Source organism: Diaporthe citri, assembly GCF_014595645.1.
Source record: "Diaporthe citri strain NFHF-8-4 chromosome Unknown scaffold_1, whole genome shotgun sequence".
NCBI classification, from domain to species: domain Eukaryota; kingdom Fungi; phylum Ascomycota; class Sordariomycetes; order Diaporthales; family Diaporthaceae; genus Diaporthe; species Diaporthe citri.
The window spans coordinates 3,799,534-3,822,454 of NW_025064846.1; the positions used below are offsets into that span (position 1 = coordinate 3,799,534).

Below are 22,921 nucleotides of genomic sequence, written 5' to 3' on the forward strand. Positions count from 1 at the left end.
ATAAAATATTAATTTTTTTATATAAATAAAATAATAAAATATAATTATAATATATTTATATTAAATATATAATATTTATTATTTAAATATAATTTTTTATATATATATATATATATTATTATTAATAATTATATAAATTAAATATTTTAAATATATAAATTAATTTTATAAATTAAATATAAATATTATTAAAAAATTAAAAAGTTAATTTATATTTATTTATTTATTATTAATTAATTATTATTATTATTTATTATATTTAAATTAATTAATATTAAATAATAATTATTATAAATAAAATTAATTTATTAATTTTTAAAATTTTATAAATTTTATATATTAAATAAAAAATAAAAAATAAATAAATTATATATATATATTATAAATAATATAATTAAAATATTTATTAATTTATATTTTATATTATATTTTATATTATATTTTATATTATATTTTATATTATATATAAAATAATTAATATAAATTAATAAATATTTTAAATTATATTATTTAATTTTTAATAATAATAAATAAATTATTAAAAGAATTCTTTAATATATTACTTATTATATATTTATTATACCCTTTTTATATTCTTAATAATATTAAAAAAAGTTTAATTAATTTAAGTATTAACTTATTAAAATTTTATAGCAAATATGTTATTAATTTGCCCTTAAAAAGATTCTTAAACGCCCCTTAAACTCCTTATAAAAGTCTTAAAACTATTTATCCTTATTCTTATTACTATTCTTAAATTCCTCCTTAAACTTCTCCTTAACGTTATTAATAAAGGAACTAAGGTCTTTATTAATAGCCTTTAAAATGCTGCGTTACTTATTAACTATAACCTTTAAATAAAGGTTAATTTTAAAATCCTACTTTTTATTCTTAGCTACTTATCCTTAAAAAATAGCATATAAGGCGTTAATAGCAATGCTTATATTACTATAAGCCTTATAAAACTTATATAAAATATTAATATTATTATAGCTTTTAATTAATATATAGGCATTAATAAATTTACCTTTAAATACTTCTTAAATACCTTAAATATACTATTAAGATACTTTTTATAATAAATTAAGGCCTTTTTAATACGGCTGATTTAGTAAAACTTATTGCATATTATAGCTATATTAATAACTTTATAAAGAAGTCCTTTAATGCATTTAATAATATACTTATTTTGCTTTTTGCAACTTAAGTAGTCCTTAATTTAAATTAAGTACTTAATTATGCAAGAATTAAAGCGCTTTTAGCTAAAAGCATAGCGCTAGCCCTTTTTATTTAAAATAAAGTTTTATTTATTATTAATATTAACTATTTTTTATATTATAACCTTATTAAGAGAAAGCTTATAAAGATTTATTAAATACCTTTTAATTAGCTTTTAACCTCCCCTTAAACCCTTTTTATTTAATTACTTACTTAGCTTTAAAGTAATTATAATATTATTAATCTTAATAGGTAATTTATAAGGGGTAATAAAGAACTTAAGTATATAAATTAAAGTAACCTTTTTACTTATAAGCTTATTCTTAATAATCTTTATAATAATAAAATAGGCCTTAATAACCTACTTATAAAAGGTTATTACATTGCCTTTAATTAGCTCTTATTACCTTCTTAAGATGCTTTTAAATATTTATTAATAAAGTTAAACTTTTTCTTAATAAAGAAAGAGTTATTACCATTATTATTATTATTAATAATTTCATAAGCCTTTTTAATATATTAGCAATAAAGCTAAGTAGTTTGCTTAAACTTAGTTTATTAAATATTAATTAATCACCCCTTAAGAACCCCTTGGAAATTTATACCTTAATTACGCATCCTTTAAAAGGGCAGAAAACCATGCTTTTAATAATATAAATAATCTCTTATTTACTAGGTTTAATAATAAGCGAAATAATATTTAAGCTATATAGTTTTTCCTTAAAGGCTAGGTATTAAGCAATCCATAGCTATTTATATAAATTATTAATAAATGCTCCTTAAGCTCCCCTTAATTACTACTTAAAACTTATATTAAAGATAGTTTTAGCTATTATTGCGGTAATTATAAATATATACTTAAATGTTACTTAAATTATACTTAGGAGATTAAATAAGGGGCTTTAAAAGGGTACTTATTTAATAATTATTATATAGGAAAGTTATGAATTTAAATAATTAAATATATAGCAGCGGTTAATTAACATAATAAGCAAGCTATTTTTTAACTGCTTTTTAAAGGCAATGTAAGTATAATATAATTATATTTTAAATATATTATAAATATAATATAAATGCAATTTAAAAGTTATTAAATTGCAATTCATTAAGTAAAACGTTTTAATCCCGGTTTAAGCTTAATTTAAATATGCTAATGGCTAATTAATATAATAGGTAAGTAATTATATAATAATATATTAAGGGTAATTTAAGGGGGGAGTAAGTAAAATATAAATAACTTTATTATATAAGTTAAAAGTATATATAATATATATTTTATATCCCTAACCTTATTAACTTAATAAGGAGTTTTCATTAGCTGCATAAGGGCTGCATAAGGGTATTTAATAAAATGTATATTTAGTTATATTTATAAAAAACCTCCCGACTAGTTTAAGCCTAATTGGGTGGTGACGCTAGGCCGAGCTTTAGCGCATTCTTGCCGAGCTAACAGCCCCTGGCTGACTGATTGACTGCTTGACTTGCTGCACTTTGCACTGGCAAGGCGGGGCCGCAGGCCAATCTCTCGGGTGCCTGGGTACATACTTTGTACATCTAATATTACTCTATGCGTGCGACAGATTGCGTTGCTCTCACCGGCTCGCCACTTCGAACGCCTCGATTATGCTCGGCCTTTTTCTGCCAGACTAACACCTTGTTTTGCAGAAGGCTGCAGCTGCACCTGCAGGTGGGCACCACGTTTGTTGTTATTATTGTCCAGTCCGTGTACCGTACTCGTACTGTATATACACAGTATCTCCATTGCAATGCGATCCAGCAGCGCACACTACATGTCATCTGCATAGCGTTGCAGTGGTTTCTAGACTATCCGCCCGACGCAATTGATCCTGAACCGCGCTACACGGGCCCACGCCAGCTCGACTTTGCAGTAGTCGCAGCCTTATTCAGGTGCGGGAGCGGAAAGTCAAAGAGAGGGGGAGAAAAAAAGCAAAAGTGACACTCCCTCGTTAGTGGTTCCTGTGTCCGCGTATCCAATAATTATGCAATCACCGCGGAGTTTCCGAACTGGCCGGCGGCCCCCAATGCAAGTCATTTCAATCTCCGCCTCCTTGAGGGGGACCCAGTCGCCAAGCTTTATTATCAGCGCAGATGGATCCTGATAATCGAATTAGCTCCAAGATCAGTCGAGGCTCTACCCGGTCAGGGGTGGCTGACCGGCGTGGGGCCAGCGTCTGGTACCGCGTGCCTCGTGCAGTCACAATAATGAGGCTGCTCTAAATGCGGCTTTGATGATGTGCACACCCGCAGCGTTATCAAAGAATGATAGGATCGCGATAAAAACACGCGCTTACTCTTGTCGGCCTCGGATGAGACGCTAGAAGCAGAATGTCGTTGCGGCTTACGTAGCAGGCACTCAAAGCACATGGAAAGAAGCCGGGAAAGGCACACATATGCGAAGGCGATTGTCTCGTAGCATCTTGCAGAATGACATCTCACACTGGGGATATTAACGTGATTAGCCCACGGGTTTCTCCCACAGGACCAGTGTGCTGATCAAGCCATACTGTACACCGACCATTGGCATCCCTGAGCTGCACAAGGAAATACTCGGCCCAGTTGGCGAGCTGGATGCCAGCATTGGTATCAAGATCCACAGGCGGGGCTGGACCCTGAGTCCTGCCATCTTGCACCACTGACTTCTGCAAACACTTCACTCGGCCGTGCAGTCCCAATCGATGATGACGGTAGAATCATTCCACCGGGATGCGGTTCAACGTGGGTCAGGAACTCTGCACTCGAGTCAGACCTTGTGCCCGCCATCTCGTCGTCGGTGCATAGCTTCACACCAAGAACCTCGGAAAACAGCGCCGCCCTATCGTAGTGATGGCATAGAGCAACTCATTCTTTTGGATTAGTTCCTGGCGACAGGCCGTGAAATGAATACTGTACAGTTGCCATCTCAAACGGCACACCATCCGCCAAAAAGTGATGGCCTGTCATTGCCTTCAGTCCAGCCGGTTAAACCCATGATATGTGCGCACCACAGTCTGTTTCAGTCAACGCCGACCATTGACAAGTGGATACCTTCGCCTGGAAAGTTCCCTGCAGATTGGTGCCTTCGTGGATGACACGAGAAAGGAGCCCCGTCCCCGCAAAGACAAACGTCCAAGTTGACCAGAAAGCTCCAGGTTCAAAGATCAACGTCGGACTCGTCCACCTCCAACGCGGGAAAATTCCAGCGGTGTGCTGACAGCGCTTCTTTTGACAAGTGGATGGGAATAGCAATTGACAACGTGCAATTCAGCCAATCGTTCCTCCTGGACATATCGATGCTTCTCAGAGGGTACGGGTTGTTCAACTGTTCGACCGGAATTTCAGTGTCGAGTGCCCAGATTTGCACAGTGTGCTGAATGATCACAAAAGCGAACATGACCCGTGGGAAGTGCTCGACTCCTCGTTGCTCCCACTGATGGCGATATCTCTCCACGCCTTGCCGGCAGAAGCGCATTGCCTCCGCATGTACCATTTGCTGGAGTTGATCCTCTTCAACGTCGGCGAACTGGAGGACAGGGAACTTGATGATCAGTATGGGACTGGAGTAGGCGTAGGAGCCAAGCAGCTTAGCATCCTTCTCGACCGATGCGTTGTATCTCCGGAGTTCCTGGTCGATGAGGTCGGCCATTTTGTCATGGAGACCATCTTGCCGATAAGCGCAGATGCGAATTTGCAGCTCGAAAAGGTTCCGCAGTGCTCGCGTGGCTGTCGCTTGTGTGTTAGCTCCTGCAAGCTGGCAATAGATACGAATCAAACAAACCTCTGAATTGGTTCGACTCCGCTCTGATGAGAGTTTTCTTCTCCTCGTTTCGGGTCGCGAAGAGCCCGCTCAAGTAAGGGTGATCAACAAGATCACACTTCCAGGAGGAGGGAAACAACGAGTAATATCCGCAAAGCGTCATGAGCTTGTGGGCCTTTGCAGCGTCCCTTGCCCAATACCTGATACCCGTCACCCTGGTTCTCTCAACTCGGTACCAGTCGATATCTTCACTTTCGACGTCGTACTCATCCTGGAAGTCCTCTTCAGATTCGTAGTAGTCGTCGAGGTTGGTGGGAGGGTCTTCGTAATCGTAATTGTCATCATCCTTGTCCTCATACTCGTTGTTCTTCCCATCAGGCCCCTCGTTCTCGTCAGGGTACTCATCCTCGTCCTCTTCGTCGCTACTACGGCGGCGTCGACGCCGACTGGTGCCGCCACGGAGGCTAGGTGAGGCGCTCTGGTTGTCCGAAGTCTCATCATCGACCTCTATGCTCTGAATGGGTTCGTCCATATCACCAAGATCGCCCTGCGTAGTACTAGCCGCCTGTGAATGTGGCAAAGTGTCCTCGGACTCGTCTTCAGCAGACTCGTCCTCTGAGTCGGCACACACGCCGTAGTCACGGTCGTCCTCGCGAACATTAAATGAATAAGCGAAATGGTCTTCTTGTTCTTCTTGTTTGATCGCGCGCTCGACTTCCAGTCTGATTTGCTGCTCAGGGCCGTCGTCGTCGTCAATGGATGAGCTTCTAGGTGCAGTTGCGTTTGGGTCTGAGTGGAGTCCCAAACCCTCAGCAGGTGATGATGCGGTGCGGCGGCGAACTGAGGATGACTTGGAGACTCGCCCTGCCCAAACTCGATTGAGCCTGCTGCCAACAGTCCTCGCGAGCCGAGCCGAAAGATTGTACGAGAATGAAGGCATTGCGACTAAAGTGAGAGCAGTTGTGGGAGGCAAAGAAAGAAAGAAGGGTCTTTGAGATTCGAGTGCTGGGGATAAAGCGAAAGAAAACCTTAGTTCGATTGAGACGATGACGGCCAGAACGTGGTAGTTTCGTTGCGACTAGATGTTTTCAACCCAGATGAATTGAGGCATGTATCTTTGACAATGGAGAGAGTGCTCATTGTGCATCTGCATCCCCGATTCGTCTTCCCCTTCCCAATACCCACCGGCCGCGGCGGTACTGAAGGCAGCCTACAAGCATGGCAGTGAACCGAAACTGGGAGTGAGGCGTCAGAAGTCGCGGACAGCCCCGAAAGCAGCGGCGACAGTGCTCTGCAAATAAAGGAGCAGTTGCTTCAGATGCGGTTCAGGCAGTGGGCCGTTTCCGGTAACTGATTTGGCGCCGTTGGAGTCGTTCGCAGCAGAACGTGCAGCCACGGCCCTTGCTCCTGCCTGGGTACCTACCTGCCTGCCCTGCCCAGGAGTCTGGCAGACCCACACCGCAGGGACCAGGGTACCTGGGTCCCACCTGCCCAGATGGGCGGGCGGGCATGCTGGCATTGCATGGAAGAAACCAACGCCTCTGCCCTGCAACCTCTCTCCATCCAGCCCAACTTTGCTGCCGCGATCTGACGCGCCAGAAGTAACGACGTCAGCCTCCTTTCTTTTTTCACTGTCGCATTCACTCCCAGGACCGCATCTTTACTGCATTCCCCCCCGTTTCCATAATTCTACCCGGAGAGTTATCGTTGCAGACTTCGATCTCTTTTCTTTCCAGCCATCGTGCGAACCAACAATGAGCCTACTTGCTCCAATCTCGCACCAAATCTAGTCACCATGTCTTCGAGCGACTGGGCCAGTCTGAAGGTCGTCGAACTGAAAGCGGAGTTGCAAAGCAGAGGTTTAAGCACCAAAGGCGTCAAGGCCGATCTCGTCAGACGCTTGGCAGAAGCTGATGCCGACGCCGCCGCCGCCACCGAAGACCAGGAGGCAGCAGGATCCCATAATGGAGACATCGCCAGGCCAGCCGATGATGCGTCCCAAGGAGAAGATGTCATTGCGCAGCACAGCAGCGAGGACAAGTCGGCCGCGACTGAAGGCGCGGATGTGAACATGACTGGTGATGCGCCAAATACAATTGCGACACAATCTGAGGGCGTTGCAGAGCCTGTGGCACAGGACGCAGCCGCGGAACAACTTACCGTCCCTCAGTTTGACGCCGACAACACGTCCTTGCCGCCTTCCGCGCCAGCTCACGATGCTTCTCTCGACTTGCAGAAGCGTAAACGCCGATCCTCCACACCGCCTCCTTCTACGAAGCGGGCCAAACAGGAGGAAGAACGTCACGCTGAGGAACAGGAGGATGTCGTCGATTATGAGACGGGTGATCTGTCTGGCAGCCCGGAAAAGAAGCCTCTAAACGGCGCGACAGAATTACATGGACGGGAAGAGACGGGCGCGGTAGAGGCCGAGAATCATCGCGTTGCAGAACCAGCAACTACTCACGCACCAAACGCGCTCGAGGCTAGCGGGGAGGAGGCAGATTTGGCCAGGGCAGCTGCAGCAGATGCCCCCAAGGCGTTTTCAGTCACACAATCACCAGAGCGAAAACCAGAGCTGGAGGTCAGTGGCGAGGATGCATTCATGAGGAGAGTAGCCATAGGAAGGCACTCTGAAGCACCGTCGCAAACGTCGCAGCCATCCCACCATCCGCGCGAGGATCGATCTCAGGTAAACCAGCAACCACACAGAGAGTCCGCCGCGCCGGAGGTCGGGCACTCGCCCCCATCAGCCCATCCTCCGACCTCAGCCCTGTACATCCGGGAGCTGATGCGACCCTTGAGGTCTGAGACGGTTGAGGAGTACATCGTCGACCTGGTAACACCACAAGGCAGCCAGCCTGACCCCAGTCTCATCGAGGACTTCTATCTGGATCAAATACGTACGCATGCATTCGTCAAGCTGGCCTCGGTCTCAACCGCTCAACGCGTTCGTGCCGCAATGCATGATCAGATTTGGCCCAACGAGCGGAACAGGAAGCCTCTGTGGGTGGATTTCATCCCGCCTGACAGCATGAGGGAATGGATCGACCAAGAGGAGTCTGGAGCGAGAGGCAATGCACACCGCTGGGAAGTCGTGTACGAGCAGGACGGCGACCGCGTCGTAGCTGTTCATAGAGCAGCTGGCTCAGACAGCAAGTCGTTTTCAAAGCCCCCTCCGACTGGTCCGGCCGTGGGCTCTGGTCCTGGCCCTGTATACCCTGGGATTGAAGCTGCACCGAGAGGCCCTCGCGGTCGGGGCGGTCCGCCAGTTCGGCTAAACAACCCGAATTTGCTTCAAACGCAAGCCAACCCTCCACTGTCATACCAACCCCTGGGTGAAGACATAGCACAGCGTCGTGTTGAGAACATGCGTTCTTTCTACTCGACAATCCCACCACACGACCTTGGCAAAGATTACCATCGGTACACCTTCGAAAACAGCGATTCTTTTGTTGACAGAGGCACTGAGGTCTTCATCGGCATCCGGCCTCCCCATCGGGAGAAGGAGCACCAGGAACGTCTTCGCCTTGAGCGCCTCGGACTGTCTGGCGCTGGCAGTGCGGCCGATTCGCAGTCTCGCAGAGAGGACTACCGGGCCCCGCCCCGTCCACCCATCTCTGAATTCGACCGATACTCGAGCGACCGTCGCTTTGGAGGTGATCGCCGGCCTCGAAACCGTGGTTTCCGCGGCGATCGAGGATCTCAACGGTTCCGGGGAGAAGACCCTTACCGCTACAGACCAGGCTACTAAGAGCTTACACAAAGACTCAAGATACGAGAGGTGAAGGCTTTCTTGGCCGTGGGGATCATAAATCATGGCCCTGTAACGCCTGCGTTTATAAGCTCCCGAGAAATGGCTGTCGGCATTCTTGGGCAGCACAATTGGGGTTGATGAATGGCAAATAGATCACCCTGCACCCTGAACTACCGTGTTCAGGTATCCAGCCAGGATGGACAGTCTCAGGAACCATAACTGGCAGCGGACATCCCGAAGAGCTCTTTCGCGTGGCCCATACCATGCTTTGGCGATGCTCAAAGTCAGCTGTGGTAGTCTCGGGTCAAATACGCAAGAAAGACGGCGACTGGCGATTTGACCACGTGGAGACACTGTAAAGCATAGAAAATGTAAATAGTGACGAGGTAGATACCCTGAAAATGATAGTGAATTGATTGATCCGTTGCGATCTTGAGACCGCTCGTCGTCATTGCATTTCTCACATGCTGCACCTCATGCTCCTTGCCTGGGTCGGCCCTGGGAAGACAGCCTTATCGGTAGCTTATCGGAGCCCAAGGAGCTATTGGAGGGGCAACTTTTCAAAACTTTTGGGGACTCGTCGCATCGCTGGTTTCGTTAATCTGATCTCGCGAATTCAGTCTACTGGGTAGCTCTCATAACTCCTAGCACGTCTTGACATCCACAATGGCGAAGAAGCGTGCAAGAGATGCAGATGGCCAGTCCGAGGCGGCAGCCGCTTCGGTGGACAAAATGGACGAGGACGGCAGCTCAGACGACGATGTAAATTTCACATCCTTTTTCTCAGTTCACAGGCACGCGCGTCTCACTAACACCGACTCTCAGGATTTCAACATCGTCAACGTCGATTTTGAGTGGTTCAACTTCGACCCCGAGATTGACTTCCACGGCGTCAAGCAGCTACTCCGCCAGCTCTTTGATGTTGATTCTCAGCTTTTTGACATATCCGCGCTCGCGGATCTCATACTGCAGAACCAGACCATCGGCTCAACCGTCAAGGTCGACGGCAAGGGCAACGACGCGTACGCCTTCCTCACGGCGCTGAATCTCAAGGAGCATAAGGACAAGAAACCCGTGATAGACCTGGTCGAGTACATTTCCACGAAGGCCGGCGAGTCCGGCAACGAGGACCTTGCTGCGATCATTTCCAAGGTCCTGGCGGAGAACCACGTCGGCTTGGTTCTAGGGGAGCGCCTCATCAACATGCCCCCCGAGATCTCACCGCCAATGTACTCGATGCTGGTTGACGAGGTAGAGGCCGCCGTGGAGGACAAGGAGCCGTACGACTTTACGCACTACCTCGTGGTGTCCAAGACCTACAACGAGGTGCAGAGCATCCTGGACGGCGAGACGCAGAAGCGCAAGAAGGCCAGGGAGGAAGCGCCCTTGTTCCACTTCCACCCGGAGGACGAGGTGTTTCAAAAGCACGCCGTTGCGTACGGGAGCTATCCGCTGACAAAAGACGACGAGAGCGTGGCGGACAGCAAGAGGGCATTCCAGGAGATGGGGGTCAAAAACATGGGGTATATGGCTTTGATTGAGGCGGCCAAATTCCCTGAGGCCGTGAAGAAGGTCGCAGAGTACCTGAACCCACAATGAACCAAATGATTCCCGCGAGCTCTCCAAAGGGAGCATCTATTGGATTGTATTCTTTTCTATTTGGTGAAAAAACCATCGCTTTTCAAGTGGACGCGCAAATTCGTCGCATTACATCTACGCCTTTTCTAAGCGCGGGCAATGGCGCCCTGCTCCCTGAGATGCCCCCCCCCCCGGAAAGCTGCACGACGCCTCTCGCTGGGCCGCTGCTTCATGCCGCTGGCTCTAACCTCTGCATCAGATACTCCACCTCGACCTCCTTCGTCAAGGGGATGACAAAGTCCTTGTACATGGCCACCACGGCGTCGACGTTGATCTTGCTCTGCTCCGCGCCAACACCGACGGAAGGGTCGGTGCCGTAGGTCTGGGCCTTGAGCTTGAGGCGCTCGAGGACCTGCTTTTCGACGGCGGCGTTGGTGATGGAGGCGCCGATGCCCTCACGGTCACTGGCCTTGATCATGCGCGTGTAGGCCTCAGTGTCTGACTGGAACTTAGACTCGGCGACAAACTTGCCAAAGTGTATCCTCCGCGAAAGTGCCTGCAGGACGGCGATGTCGCACGTCGCGCTGCTGCCGTAGTTCTCCTGCGAGACGCCCCGGTCTCCGTGGCCAAAGTCCGGGCACACGCGCGGCAGGAACTGGTCGATATAAAAGCGCTTAATCTTTTCGTTGACATTGACGTCGTTGGGGTGGAGGATCCTGGGGTAGTCTATGGCGGGGAGGATGGGCTGTTTGAGCGACGAGGGGAAGAAGGGGTACTCGTCGGGCGACTCGTAGCGGCGGATGAGGGACTGGAGCTTCTCCTGCTCGACGAAGTACCAGTCCATTAGGGAGAGGTTGGTGTCGGGTATTGGTACTGCGCCGGGGACGTAGATGTTGCTGTTTAACGGGAACTGGACGCGCTCGATCAGGTGGAAGGTGATTGTGTCTTCAAGGCGGCTGTACTTGGGCCGTCAGCTGTCAAATCCTATTATTCTACGCGGGAGCGCAGTATTGAGGGTTCGCGGAGCCTCACATGAGCTGAAATCGGATGCGCGACAAGTCGAGCGCCTTGGAGGCGTCGGAGAGGTCGATTAGGGAGTCCATCTCGAGCGTGTTAGATTGGGTGAGGGCGGTTAGAGGGCGGTGCTATTTGCGGAGGGGAAACCCGAGATGAGAGCCCTCAGCCTTTGGACACGGGGCTTTTTCTTGGATATGCGAGGGTGAAGTATTCTTTGCGCGTCGGAATGACTCAAATAATCATCGTGGGCCTTGACGGCACTTTGTCAGGACCGGTTCGGAAGCTCGAGTGCTGAGCAGGGGTCTTGGAGCGACTTTGAGTTCCGAGCCGCTTCCGCCGTGCACGGAGGGTTGGCGGGGTTGTCGAGCCGACTCGCCCCCGTGAGTGACGCAAGGGTGTCGCTGGTCCGGCCCTCAATTGGGTTGCCCGTGTCGCGTGCAGGTAGTGCTAGTGTAGCAGCTGCCAGGCGAGCTGGCCAATCTCTGCCCGATGCAGCGGGCGGGTGGCATCCCTCGAGCTCCAGCGAACCCTCGTCTGTGATCTCGCATTTACGCGACCCTACTCCCGCGACTCGATCCGACATTTTCAATTGCTCTCACCGACCGATGCTGCATTTTGGGCTCAACCGCTTCTCCTCAGACTTCTAGAACGCGGCAACTCACCCACCGGCAGAGGCTAGCTGCAGACAGAAACCTTACCGACCGAGCTCCATCCGAGCTCCACTTGTTCTCCATTGTTTAACGCATGGCCAGCACCGGCGACCACAATGCTTTTTATGACGACCATGGTGATTCGTCAATCATCTCGGTGCGCACCTTCTCCCACCTCTACAGGCACTTCCTCTGAGGAGTCTCTGCCCTGTCTCTCTGTGTCTGTGTATCCAAGAGGCACGCCCCGCTGACGGCAGCGTTATGACCCATGCAGACCCGTGGCTTTGAGGCTTTCGGCCGCAAAGTGACGACGACGGCCAGTCAACTGATGGGCCCTCTGTCCGATCCGACCGGCCACCAGCACTACCAGTCCGCCATGGGCGAGGTGACAAAACAGCTGCGGAGGCCGAACCTCCAGCGGAGCATGTTTTCCAGGGCACGGACGACCCCTACCGACCTTGTGCGGTCAAAGCTTTCCACGACAGAGATACAACAGCGGGCACTGTCATACGTACCAGATGCCTTGCTTAAGGACATCCCTGAGGATGAAAACTCCTACTCGCTGTTTCAAGGCTTCAAGGCCTCCTTCCCAGATTTCACCGACGATGGAAAGAAGCACAGGAGAAGGGTCTCGAGGGGAAGGAAATTGATCGAGGACACACGGATCGATCCCAACAGCCCGCAGGCGGTACAGAAACTTCAAAAGGAAAAGGCCGCCATGTTGCACGAATTCGAGATGTTGGGCGTGCGGAAGAATATGGCAAGCAGCGAGATCCGGGAAATCGACAACAAGATAGCAAATCTATTGGGGATGCGGAAAATTATCTTGGAGAGGCTGGCCGGCTTTGAACAGGACGAAGCGGTCCTAGAACACGATAGTAAGACTGCCGCTCGACCCCGTCATCGTACGAAGAACTAACACCCTCCAGTTGTCGATGTGGAGAACCGCTTAGAGGAGGCTGAAGAGCTGGTCGCCGAAGCCGAGTCCGTGGCAGCCCTCACGCCAACCAAGGGCAGTGACGCTGGGGAAGACGACGGGGACTCAGGCTTTATGTCACAGTCGATATACGAGAAGTTGCCATCCGCTCATAGCACGCCCACCAAGTCGAAGAAGCCAAGAAGTCTGCGGAGAAAGTCGATGCCAATCTTACATGAGCACATCGAGCCGGGCACCTCTATTCGGGAGATTCGTGCTCACCAGGACTCCATCACAGCCATGGACTTCGACGCTCCCTTCGGCACAATGGTCACTTCTGCTCTGGACGACACTGTGAGGGTTTGGGACCTGAACGCAGGACGCTGCATCGGAGCCCTTGAGGGCCACACAGCCTCTGTCCGAACCCTGCAGGTCGAAGACAATATTTGCGCTACGGCATCTGTGGATGCTACGATCCGCTTGTGGGACCTCAGCAAAGCACAGTACGACCCTCTAGGCGGGCAACTCGATCAGGACGAAGATGAAGACGGCATGGCCTTTGAGAACCCGGAAGACCAGCCTGTAGACCCACCCGCGGGAAGCATGGACGGCTGCGCCCTGACGACATTACAAGCGCACATGGACGAGGTCACTGCCCTTCACTTCAGGGGCAATACTCTGGTATCTGGCTCAGCTGACAAGACAATCCGACAATGGGACCTGGAGAAGGGGCGGTGCGTGCAGACCCTGGACGTGATGTGGGCTGCCGCTCAGGCCTCAGTCACTTTGGGAGAGAACACTTGGAAATCGACAAGCCGCGCGCCTGTACCAAACGCCGACTTTGTTGGCGCATTGCAGGTCTTTGACGCCGCGCTCGCGTGCGGAACAGCTGATGGAATGGTCAGGCTTTGGGATCTGCGTAGTGGTCAAGTTCACCGGAGCTTAGTCGGCCACACCGGACCCGTGACGTGTCTTCAATTTGACGACGTTCACCTGGTAACAGGAAGTCTGGACCGGAGCATTCGGGTAAGTCCTCCTTTCGCCCTGTTGTAAAATGCCAACCTCTTTCGGTTTTCCAAGTGAGTTGTGTTAACACCATCTCAGATATGGGACCTCCGAACTGGGTCCATTTATGACGCATACGCTTACGATCACCCCGTCACGGCCATGGCGTTTGACAACCGGAGAATAGTCTCGGCCGCAGGCGAAGACGTGGTCAAGGTATACGATAAGCTGGAGTCTCGCCAGTGGGACTGCGGTGCTGGGGTCAAAGCCGCGAGGAGGGCAAGGCGCCGCCGGCTACTGTGGGACGCGTGGCCCTACAAGATGGCTATTTGCTGGAAGGCCGCCAAGATGGCATTGTTGGCGTGTGGACTTGCTAGAGCTGTGGAAGAGAAGACGAGATGTATAGAATGGGTGTGCATAATGCATACACACACCCACACTTATGCAATGACATCAATGTATTACTCCGTGAAGCTCCAATCCAGGCGCCCTGCTGGGAGCATGGCTTTGTAGATATGCCTCGGGGCCTGTCTATGCTGGGCTTCGTCTACGCATCGCCCGGCGCCGACACAAGTCAATGCAGTTCGCAGGAATCTCGCATATCGGCATAGAGCTCGACTGGTACATCACCCAGCATGATGGCCTGCATATGATGATTGACACTTGTCGAGCAAAAGCCCTCAACTATTGGCTCGTGTACGGTGTTACTGCATACACCATGTACCTAGGGGTGGTTGTTCTCGATTCGCTTGTGCGGGCTTCTCTAGAGGGAGCATCTGCACAGAACCTTACGATCCTTGCGAGCTGTGTTACGGTTGACGCCAGCCCTGAGGCAGGCAACGAGCGATCCTAGATAGGACTTGAAGCTATCCCCAGTGTTCTCGGTCGCAACGGTCTTTAGCCGCGCGTTAAGTCCGATCGGACATTGGTCGTTAACAACGATCATCAACCATTGCGCATTTGTAAGTTCCTCGTCATCGTGTTCGTATATCTACCGGGCGATCGAGATACTGCCCACTTGGAGCCCCATTACTGTAGTTTTTGCTGGGCGTTCACAGCCCACCAGGTCGTGGTCAGAGGAGGTGTTCCAGTCTAGGTGGAGTGGAGCTGTATACAACCCCTGGCTGTGATATTGGGACACTTGACATTCGACAATCGGCGACTTTTTGGAAAAATTGTATCAGAGCGATGGGCCAAGGGTCCGGCCGTCCCCGCGCCGATGAAACTTATTAGAAAGTGCCCTTCTATGGAGATCTTGACGTCTGGGAGAGTTTGGGCCATGGGCTAGAAGAGGGGAACGCTGAAGTACCGACCTAGATGAGGAGGTTCCAAAGTATTTTGCAGTCAAAGCTCCTTCTCCGCCGACAATCCCGCATGTGGCTTCCTATATATATTTAAACTAGTCTCATAACTCTTTCCGTCTCGCTCTTCTGCCGCGCTTCACTTCATCAAACAATCCCTTCTTTTCAGAGACCAACTGGAACACACCTACGACTGTTATCCTTACTTTGGTTCCGAGAACAATACTGCCAAGATGTCTGCACTTCCAATGGCACCCCCGCCGAAGGGCCCTCTGAACCGTTATCGCCTGCTGTCACCATCAGCATCTCTGAGGGTCTCGCCTCTCTGTCTCGGCGCCATGAATTTTGGCAACGCCTGGGAGTCCTACATGGGAGCCTGCGACCAAAAGACCACCGAGGGCATCTTGGACTACTTCTACGAACAAGGCGGAAATTTCATCGATACCGCCAACAACTACCAGTTCGGTGAATCAGAGATGTGGATCGGAGAATGGATGAAGAAGCGTGGTAACAGAGATGAGATGGGTAAGTAACCAGACCAGGGAAGGGGACATCTGCAGGTCGATGATGATAATGTCTCACCTGACACTCTGCATCCAGTCATCGCGACCAAGTACACGACGAACTTCATGGGCGGACCGCCTGGAGAAGGACGCATTGTGAGTGGTGCCACGATTGTGCCAGGTCGCTGATAACCGACTGACATCTCGAAGATGGCAAATTTCACCGGCAATGGCACGAAGAGCTTGCACACCTCACTGAAGGCCAGCTTGAAGAAGCTGAACACTGATTACATCGACCTTCTTTACGTTCACTGGTGGGACTTCTCTGTGTCGGTAAGTTGGGGCCCCTGGTCCTCCGGAGTCCTCGTGGGCGGGCGGCAGGTCTTGTGTTGTCCAGAATGCCACAGGTCAAGATTGAAGCACTGCTGTTCCAAAAGCCAACTGCTGTCATCGGTCTGAACTTCCGAAAAAGGCAACAAATAAGCTGACACTGGGCTCTTTTAGATCCCTGAGCTGATGCAGAGCCTCAACAACTTGGTGGTCCAAGGCAAGGTCCTCTACCTGGGAGTTTCTGACACACCGGCCTGGGTAGTTTCCAAAGCCAACCAGTATGCGCGGGACCATGGTCTGAGGCAGTTCTGCGTGTACCAAGGCCGCTGGAATGCAGAGAGCAGAGACTTCGAGCGGGAGATCATCCCAATGTGCAGAGAGGAAGGGGTAAGCACCACTCTGAATCTAATTTGTACTGTACAACAACTAAACCCAGAACAGATGGGCCTGGCTCCATGGGGAGCTCTCGGCGGAGGAAGCTTCAAGACTGAGGAGCAGAGGAAGTCTCAGGAGGGCCGTAAGGTTCAGGCCACTGAGCAGCAGATCAAGGTCTCGGGCGTTCTTGAAAAGATCGCCAACCGCAAGAACACAGTCATTACGAGTGTTGCTCTGGCATATGTCATGCACAAGACCCCTTATGTGTTCCCCATTGTTGGCGGCCGCAAGGTTGACCACCTGAAGGGTAACGTTGAGGCCCTGAAGCTGCACCTCTCGCACGAGGACTTGAAGGAGATCGAGGACGCTGTGCCATTCGACCCCGGCTTCCCCAACATCTTCCTCTATCAGGGACAGTCTGTCGACCACCCAGGCGAGGTTTGGTTACTGGGCATGGCCGGAAAGTTCGACTATGTCCCTCTTCAGGAGGCCATTACACCGGCTGAGAACTAGGGGAATCAGCCGGTGGCTCATCCTCGCAACGCTCACTACCTGGCATGGGGTGCTCATGACGACTGGCAGCAGAGAAGTCATCCATACCAACAGCACTGGGACCACCAATACGCTTGGGGACCAAGATACGGCAACCGCTAGGAGGTTTGGAGACGTTGAGGGCTGATGGACAGCATGGATGGCTCCTATACTGTTAGCCATGACAGACTGCTAGCTTTAAAACCTGCAATGCGGTGCTTCAATACAAATTTGACGTTGGTCTTGATGTGCTGTTTTACATCTGATTTTGGAGCAAATTTGCAGTTCTATGCGGCTGCGTTTCCATTCTAACCGATATGCAACCACCAGCGCCTGCATCAATGTGATATTACCACCAGGTGTAGCGAGAGCCACTACATAAGATCCATGTTGGAGTGGAAATTCCCAGACAAGTTGTATCAGTACGTACATTAGAGGGGTATCAGGTAGGTACATTGGAACCAGGCATCATGTGGAGTGCGTTCAGTTTAACTGGAAGGCAGGAGCACAAGACCGAAGCTCCTTCCTTCAACCCAGCCTAGGAGTTTGATCGGGGTCGAGCGAGGGAGCACTCGATCGTCCACGCGAAAACTTCCAGCAACTCCTCAACTTCACCATTTCCATCTTCCGTCCAAGATTCGCCTCTGAGTCCAGGGTCGTCACCACTGACGGCCCTTCGTTTCAATTGTCATTTGGTTCACCCTAGTGGCCTTCCCAGGATGATCTAGCCATTATGCCACGGCAAACCAACCCCAGTGACTTGCCTGGAGTCGCAAAGGCTCCCGAGGCAAGGTTGCCATCCAGCCACAAGACACTCTTACGTACATACTCCCGCCGTTCCCTGAAGAGACGGCACACATCGCCTCCGGCGCAAACCGTGGAGCGATTCCTCACACGCACTAGGAGTCTGAGTGTAACAGAGCAAAAGACTACCGAACATCGCAATGCGGCCAAGAATCAACAGCCTTCGCGATCAATCCCAAACAAAGACCGCAAGCGCTTGAGGTTCTCCTTGGCGTCCGCAGAGAACAAGACGCCGAGTGACCTCGCTTGGGAGGCGCTTGCCTCATCTGCGCCTGTATTGACACGAGAAGACGATGGCTCCTCAGACGAGGGAGGATCACATGAGACTCATGTCGTTGAATGCTCGCCTGGTCATAAGGGATCAGTGCACCAGCAACCAGCCGCCGGAGACGTGGTGAAAGGTCCAACCAAAAGCGGTGAAAGAAGACCTCGCGGAGATGCGGCCTCAGAAGTTGATGCTCTAGAGAATATGAGCTTGGAGGAATCTGACGAAGTTGAAGATGGTGAGGAACATAATTGCTATTATAACACGAGCATCGCTGACCCTGCATTTATTCGTCAGACTCTTCCGAGCCTGGCCAAGACGGAGAGGCCGACATCACCGCTTTAACATCATCATCTGAAGGCGATGGGACCTCCATTCCCACCAACGCAGAAAGTCAGAAGCCAAAGACCAGGGGCCGCTTTTTGATCTTTGACAGATCCCCACCGAAGGGCTTCAAGGTGCTTCACAAGCCTCGAGTCAACCCGGAGACGAAACCGCCGATAACCAAGAATAGACAGAAGCTGACCGACGGATTCACCGAAGACGAGGCGCGTCCCCTCTTCCTTGGCAAAAGAAGACGGCTTCAGCAGCTTGACATAAATGTCGGAAGCCTAGACCTGACTCAGACCGGCAAAGCCTCACAGCAAAGGCAAAGAGAAATCAGTCCCGAAGTCAAAAGGCAAACCCAAACTCGGACGACTGCCGGTCTATGGCGTGGACGGCAGTACTTCGGCTCATCGCAGTTCAAAATAGAGTCTCAGGATCCTGACGAGTCTTCTGAGGTCAAGGAAGCGACAACAAAAGGTCACAAGATTGATCTTGATAGGTACGGCAGGCCAATCCGTTTGGTTGACAACTTCGGCCCCATCGTGATCCCACGGACCGACTCTCCTCGGCCAGAGAACTCTGGCAAAATGGACTCATCAAGTGAACCCCCGGGAGAGGTTGTACAGGATTCGAGCCCAAGTATACAACCGTTCCCGAAGCGAAGTATGAATTGTGAGACTGGAAAGTCGAACTCACTGACACTACGTCCTGGCCCGCCTTCCCGACTGAAATCTGACTTCGTGATCACTGATACACCCCTCCAGCGCGGCGATGCAAGCCGGTAATATGGATCACATCTTTCTAGCAATCTTGTTGGTCTCAATCCCAGCCTTGGGAACGGAGAACAGCCATGAGCCAACAAATCCAAAGGAACATCGCTGGTGCTCATCGTTTGAGGATTCTCAGTCATTGTTATCTGGCTCGATAGGTATCTATCTCGAAACTCATCAGTAATTTCGCTCGATTTGTCCCGAGGCAGTGTCGAGGGAAACATGCGGCTTGGGTCAGAGAGTAGGCCTTACCTCATTTTGCTTGTGGTATCAGTCTTTGCATCGCCTCCAGATCACACTGTCGTAATCGTGATTATGATTTGGCCCTTCTAGCTATTGCAGAGCCAGCAGCTATTTCGCTCCCTTGCCCTTCGCCTCTGTCTCGCTCAACTCCCTGATGACCACCTTGGTCTCTGGCCGTGCCCACTGTAATCCTCCTGCCCTGTCTCGAAACCGGGGCAGACACCCGCTGCCATGTACTTCCCGTTGGACGAGAAGGCAAGCGATGCCACACTATTGCCAAAATTCTGGTACTGCTTCATCCTCCTCTTGGCCTCGGCATCCCACAGCGCCACAGTCCCGTCGCCGCCACCGCTCGCAAACGTCTTCCCAAACACAGGGTGGAACGTAAGCGCATTGACAGGAAAGACAACGTCCCCGCCGCCCTCCTCCTCAGGAGCCGCCTGCCGGTGGCACTTGAATGCGTACTTGCGCGCCTGCGACTCAGCCGAGTCCTCGAACCACTCCACGGCGACGCGGCCCTCGATCGAGCTGGTGGCATAGCCGGCATCGTTGGGCATGCAGGCGACGGCCCTGGTCAGGAACTTGAGGGACGACTCCCGCGACTGCCAGGGCCTGATCTCGGGCGCCGACGAGGAGGCGAGCTGCTTGGCGATGGTGGGGAGGTCGAAGATGTGCACCAGCCGCGCGGTCATGGCGACGACGACCTTGGTCGGGCTCGACGACATGGCGTGCGGCTTCCCCGGGAGCTGGACGACGGCCGGGGGGCTGTCGGGCGCGGCGGTGTTGTGGATGTGTAGCGTGCTGTCCCACGAGGCGGAGATGAGGAGTTGGTGCTCGGCGGAGAAGACGACGCAGCGGACGGGCTTGGTGTGTTCGCTCATGACAGTCTGGGAGCCGGTCTCCAGATCGATCCTGTGTTGGTTCACTGTCAGAAGAGAGCAAGATTGGGGCACGCGGGAGGGGCCGTTCTTGGTTGGCCTACCTTGTCACCCTGTGGTCCACCCCGGCCGTGAAGGCTTCGTTGTCGCTAGCGCCAAAGCACACGTCCATAACGGGCGCGCGGTGCTCGAACTGGCGCACCAGTGCTGCTGAAGGTGTCTCGCCATCCTCGACTTCGTATAGGTAGACGTTCTTGTCCCATGACGAGACAAGCAGCCGTGTTGATGATTCTGGAGCGAAGACGACGCGCGATACGGCGTCGTCTGGGGGCTGCGCGACCTCAAATTGCGTTGCTACAATTCTATGTCAGTCTCTGAGAGTCTGAGAGGGAAGCCTCGCATCCTGGAAACATCGCATACCTGGGGCCATGGTGTGAGTTGTATTTGTGGTGAAAAAAGGACAGTGGTTTATGGTCGCTGCAGAAGGAATGCGGTTGGTGTTGCTCGATCAACAAAGCCCACTGTAGTTGATGGACAGGGGAGCTAAGCTGACCCCTGCAGCTTTTTTTTGGTATCCCGCGGCTGCGTGGGGCAGCTTGCGCTTCCACCAACACCAACGTCACTCCCACCTGTCGCTTCAAGATCGCTTCTCACACTGCGGCAAGATAAGTGAACAGTGCAGCACCCTGGACTACTTGTGATCCAAGATGCCGTTCGCACAACTTGTCCTGGGCAGCCCCGGCGCCGGCAAGAGTACATATTGTGACGGCAGTAAGCTAGCCTACCAACAACCTACCGTCCGCGTCTGCCGTCCTGGCTCCAGACTGACAAGTCCATTCCCCAGTGCACCAGTTTATGGGCGCAATAGGCAGACAATGTTCAGTTGTTAATCTCGATCCTGCGAACGATAAAACGAGCTACCCATGCGCTCTAGACATCCGTGACCTCGTCACGTTGGAGGAAATTATGGGCAGCGACAATCTTGGCCCGAACGGCGGGGTTCTCTACGCCCTCGAGGAGCTGGAACACAATTTTGAGTGGCTCGAGGAGGGCTTGAAAGAGTTTGGTGACGACTACATTCTATTTGACTGTCCCGGACAGGTCGAGCTGTACACGCATCACAACTCGTTGCGCAACATCTTCTTCAAGCTCCAGAAGATGGGATTTCGGGTCCGTTGCGGGCAGCCGTCGCTATTTCCTTCACGGCAATGTGCTGACGCAGGACTAGATGGTCGTTCTACACCTCTCCGACAGCTTCTGCTTGACCCAACCCTCTCTTTACCTCTCGAACCTCCTGCTCGCGCTCCGAGCTATGCTACAAATGGACCTCCCGCACATCAACGTCCTTACCAAGATCGACAAGGTCTCGTCATATGATCCGTTACCGTTCAACCTCGACTTCTATACCGAGGTACAAGACCTGTCGTACCTCCTGCCGAGTCTCGAGGAAGAGTCGCCTGCGCTGCGAAGTGAGAAGTTCCGGGCTCTCAACGAAGCTGTCGCGAATCTGGTAGAAAGCTTCGCGTTGGTTCAGTTCGAGGTTTTGGCAGTCGAGAACAAGAAAAGCATGATGCACCTACTAAAAGTGATCGACCGCGCAGGCGGGTATGTTTTCGGCAGCGCAGAGGGAGCCAACGACACTGTCTGGCAGGTCGCGATGAGGAACGAACCCTCCATGCTCGATGTTCAGGACATACAAGAGCGGTGGGTTGACCAGAAGGATGAGTACGACGCGGCTGAGTCCAAGACAGAGGAAGACCAAGCCAAGATCAGAGAAGATCAAGCGAGCGCGATGGGTCAGACCGGTGCCGGGGACGCTGATTTGGACGACGTGCCCATGCCGTTGCCTTCGGATCTCGGCGTCAAAGTAACGCGGAAGAAGAAATGAGTGTCTTCAGTCATTATCTTCAGAGCCGCCGGCGTCAAGATCAGATTCGTCGTCACGGTCAACCATCGCCACATCGTTGGTCGAGTCCTTCGCGCCGAACAAGGAGTGGAGCGCGTTGGTTTCCTTCCCGGCCATCTCATCTTTGGCCGCGAGGATCAGTTGTTTGGCTCGTCGGATGGCCTCTTCTTCGACCTTCTTGATCGTGCCGCTGACGCGCACTACCCGGAAGATGCAGGGAAGACCCGGGCCCTGCTTGGTCGGCACATGCATCATCATGGTAAGAGCCGCCCAGACGAGGCGGTAGTGCTCTCGTGAGCACTGGAGAATGCAAGTTGAAGTCGCATTGGAAAGATACTTGACTATGGAATCGGTCAGTATGGCTGATCAGCTGAAGGCGAGCAGAATCAGACCTCTCAGGCTGCGCTCAACTGCGCCGGCGCCATAGTCACCGAAGAGGTCAGTGACCTGAGCCTTGATAGCGTATTGAATGGAGCGGGCATTGCAGGCGTTCGCAGTGGGTTGGTTGTAAACGAGGAGATCGGGTAAGCCCCGCCTTGGCTTGATTCTGGGCAGCCTCTGGATAGACGATGTCCACAAGGAGATAGCGCTCCTTGATGCGGACCATGTTGGCCTTGTCGTGCGCTTCGAAGTGCGGTGGATGAACGGGATGAGAAATAGTCAAATGAATGCCCGTCTGTTAATGTGAAGCTTGGGAATGGGAATTTGCTGGCCAACCGGAAAGCTGCCAGAGAGCTAAGTGGGGCTAGAAAGAGCTCAATTGCTTCCACCCCTGCCACTTGCACACGTCACTCTC

The 22,921-nt window shown here is 50.9% G+C and overlaps 10 protein-coding genes across 10 annotated transcripts; 6 read left to right on the forward strand and 4 right to left on the reverse strand.

The window, feature by feature from the left end:
* Positions 1 to 4,369: 4,369 nt before the first annotated feature.
* INS49_001037 (uncharacterized protein) lies at positions 4,370 to 5,912 on the reverse strand (the record flags this gene model as incomplete). Its single annotated transcript, XM_043161870.1, has 2 exons — positions 4,370 to 4,938; positions 4,994 to 5,912. 2 exons carry the CDS (start codon positions 5,910 to 5,912, stop codon positions 4,370 to 4,372), a joined length of 1,488 nt encoding a protein of 495 aa, XP_043030376.1.
* An 855-nt stretch (positions 5,913 to 6,767) lies between these two features.
* On the forward strand, positions 6,768 to 8,723 carry INS49_001038 (uncharacterized protein; the record flags this gene model as incomplete). Its single annotated transcript, XM_043161871.1, has 1 exon — positions 6,768 to 8,723. One exon carries the CDS (start codon positions 6,768 to 6,770, stop codon positions 8,721 to 8,723), a length of 1,956 nt encoding a protein of 651 aa, XP_043030377.1.
* A 669-nt stretch (positions 8,724 to 9,392) lies between these two features.
* INS49_001039 (uncharacterized protein) lies at positions 9,393 to 10,325 on the forward strand (the record flags this gene model as incomplete). Its single annotated transcript, XM_043161872.1, has 2 exons — positions 9,393 to 9,488; positions 9,552 to 10,325. The coding sequence occupies 2 exons, from the start codon at positions 9,393 to 9,395 to the stop codon at positions 10,323 to 10,325; spliced, it is 870 nt and encodes a 289-aa protein (XP_043030378.1).
* Positions 10,326 to 10,533: 208 nt separating this feature from the next.
* Positions 10,534 to 11,407, reverse strand: INS49_001040 (uncharacterized protein; the record flags this gene model as incomplete). Its single annotated transcript, XM_043161873.1, has 2 exons — positions 10,534 to 11,260; positions 11,337 to 11,407. The coding sequence occupies 2 exons, from the start codon at positions 11,405 to 11,407 to the stop codon at positions 10,534 to 10,536; spliced, it is 798 nt and encodes a 265-aa protein (XP_043030379.1).
* An 892-nt stretch (positions 11,408 to 12,299) lies between these two features.
* INS49_001041 (uncharacterized protein) lies at positions 12,300 to 14,745 on the forward strand (the record flags this gene model as incomplete). Its single annotated transcript, XM_043161874.1, has 4 exons — positions 12,300 to 12,849; positions 12,901 to 13,913; positions 13,992 to 14,248; positions 14,718 to 14,745. 4 exons carry the CDS (start codon positions 12,300 to 12,302, stop codon positions 14,743 to 14,745), a joined length of 1,848 nt encoding a protein of 615 aa, XP_043030380.1.
* A 681-nt stretch (positions 14,746 to 15,426) lies between these two features.
* On the forward strand, positions 15,427 to 16,914 carry INS49_001042 (uncharacterized protein; the record flags this gene model as incomplete). The annotated part of the gene is made up of 5 exons (XM_043161875.1): positions 15,427 to 15,718; positions 15,794 to 15,852; positions 15,907 to 16,029; positions 16,201 to 16,413; positions 16,468 to 16,914. 5 exons carry the CDS (start codon positions 15,427 to 15,429, stop codon positions 16,912 to 16,914), a joined length of 1,134 nt encoding a protein of 377 aa, XP_043030381.1.
* A 751-nt stretch (positions 16,915 to 17,665) lies between these two features.
* Positions 17,666 to 19,113, forward strand: INS49_001043 (uncharacterized protein; the record flags this gene model as incomplete). Its single annotated transcript, XM_043161876.1, has 2 exons — positions 17,666 to 18,239; positions 18,299 to 19,113. The coding sequence occupies 2 exons, from the start codon at positions 17,666 to 17,668 to the stop codon at positions 19,111 to 19,113; spliced, it is 1,389 nt and encodes a 462-aa protein (XP_043030382.1).
* Positions 19,114 to 19,484: 371 nt separating this feature from the next.
* On the reverse strand, positions 19,485 to 20,649 carry INS49_001044 (uncharacterized protein; the record flags this gene model as incomplete). Its single annotated transcript, XM_043161877.1, has 3 exons — positions 19,485 to 20,253; positions 20,324 to 20,573; positions 20,640 to 20,649. 3 exons carry the CDS (start codon positions 20,647 to 20,649, stop codon positions 19,485 to 19,487), a joined length of 1,029 nt encoding a protein of 342 aa, XP_043030383.1.
* A 277-nt stretch (positions 20,650 to 20,926) lies between these two features.
* Positions 20,927 to 22,107, forward strand: INS49_001045 (uncharacterized protein; the record flags this gene model as incomplete). The annotated part of the gene is made up of 3 exons (XM_043161878.1): positions 20,927 to 20,981; positions 21,064 to 21,389; positions 21,448 to 22,107. 3 exons carry the CDS (start codon positions 20,927 to 20,929, stop codon positions 22,105 to 22,107), a joined length of 1,041 nt encoding a protein of 346 aa, XP_043030384.1.
* Positions 22,108 to 22,113: 6 nt separating this feature from the next.
* INS49_001046 (uncharacterized protein) lies at positions 22,114 to 22,732 on the reverse strand (the record flags this gene model as incomplete). Its single annotated transcript, XM_043161879.1, has 2 exons — positions 22,114 to 22,466; positions 22,639 to 22,732. 2 exons carry the CDS (start codon positions 22,730 to 22,732, stop codon positions 22,114 to 22,116), a joined length of 447 nt encoding a protein of 148 aa, XP_043030385.1.
* Positions 22,733 to 22,921: the final 189 nt, after the last annotated feature.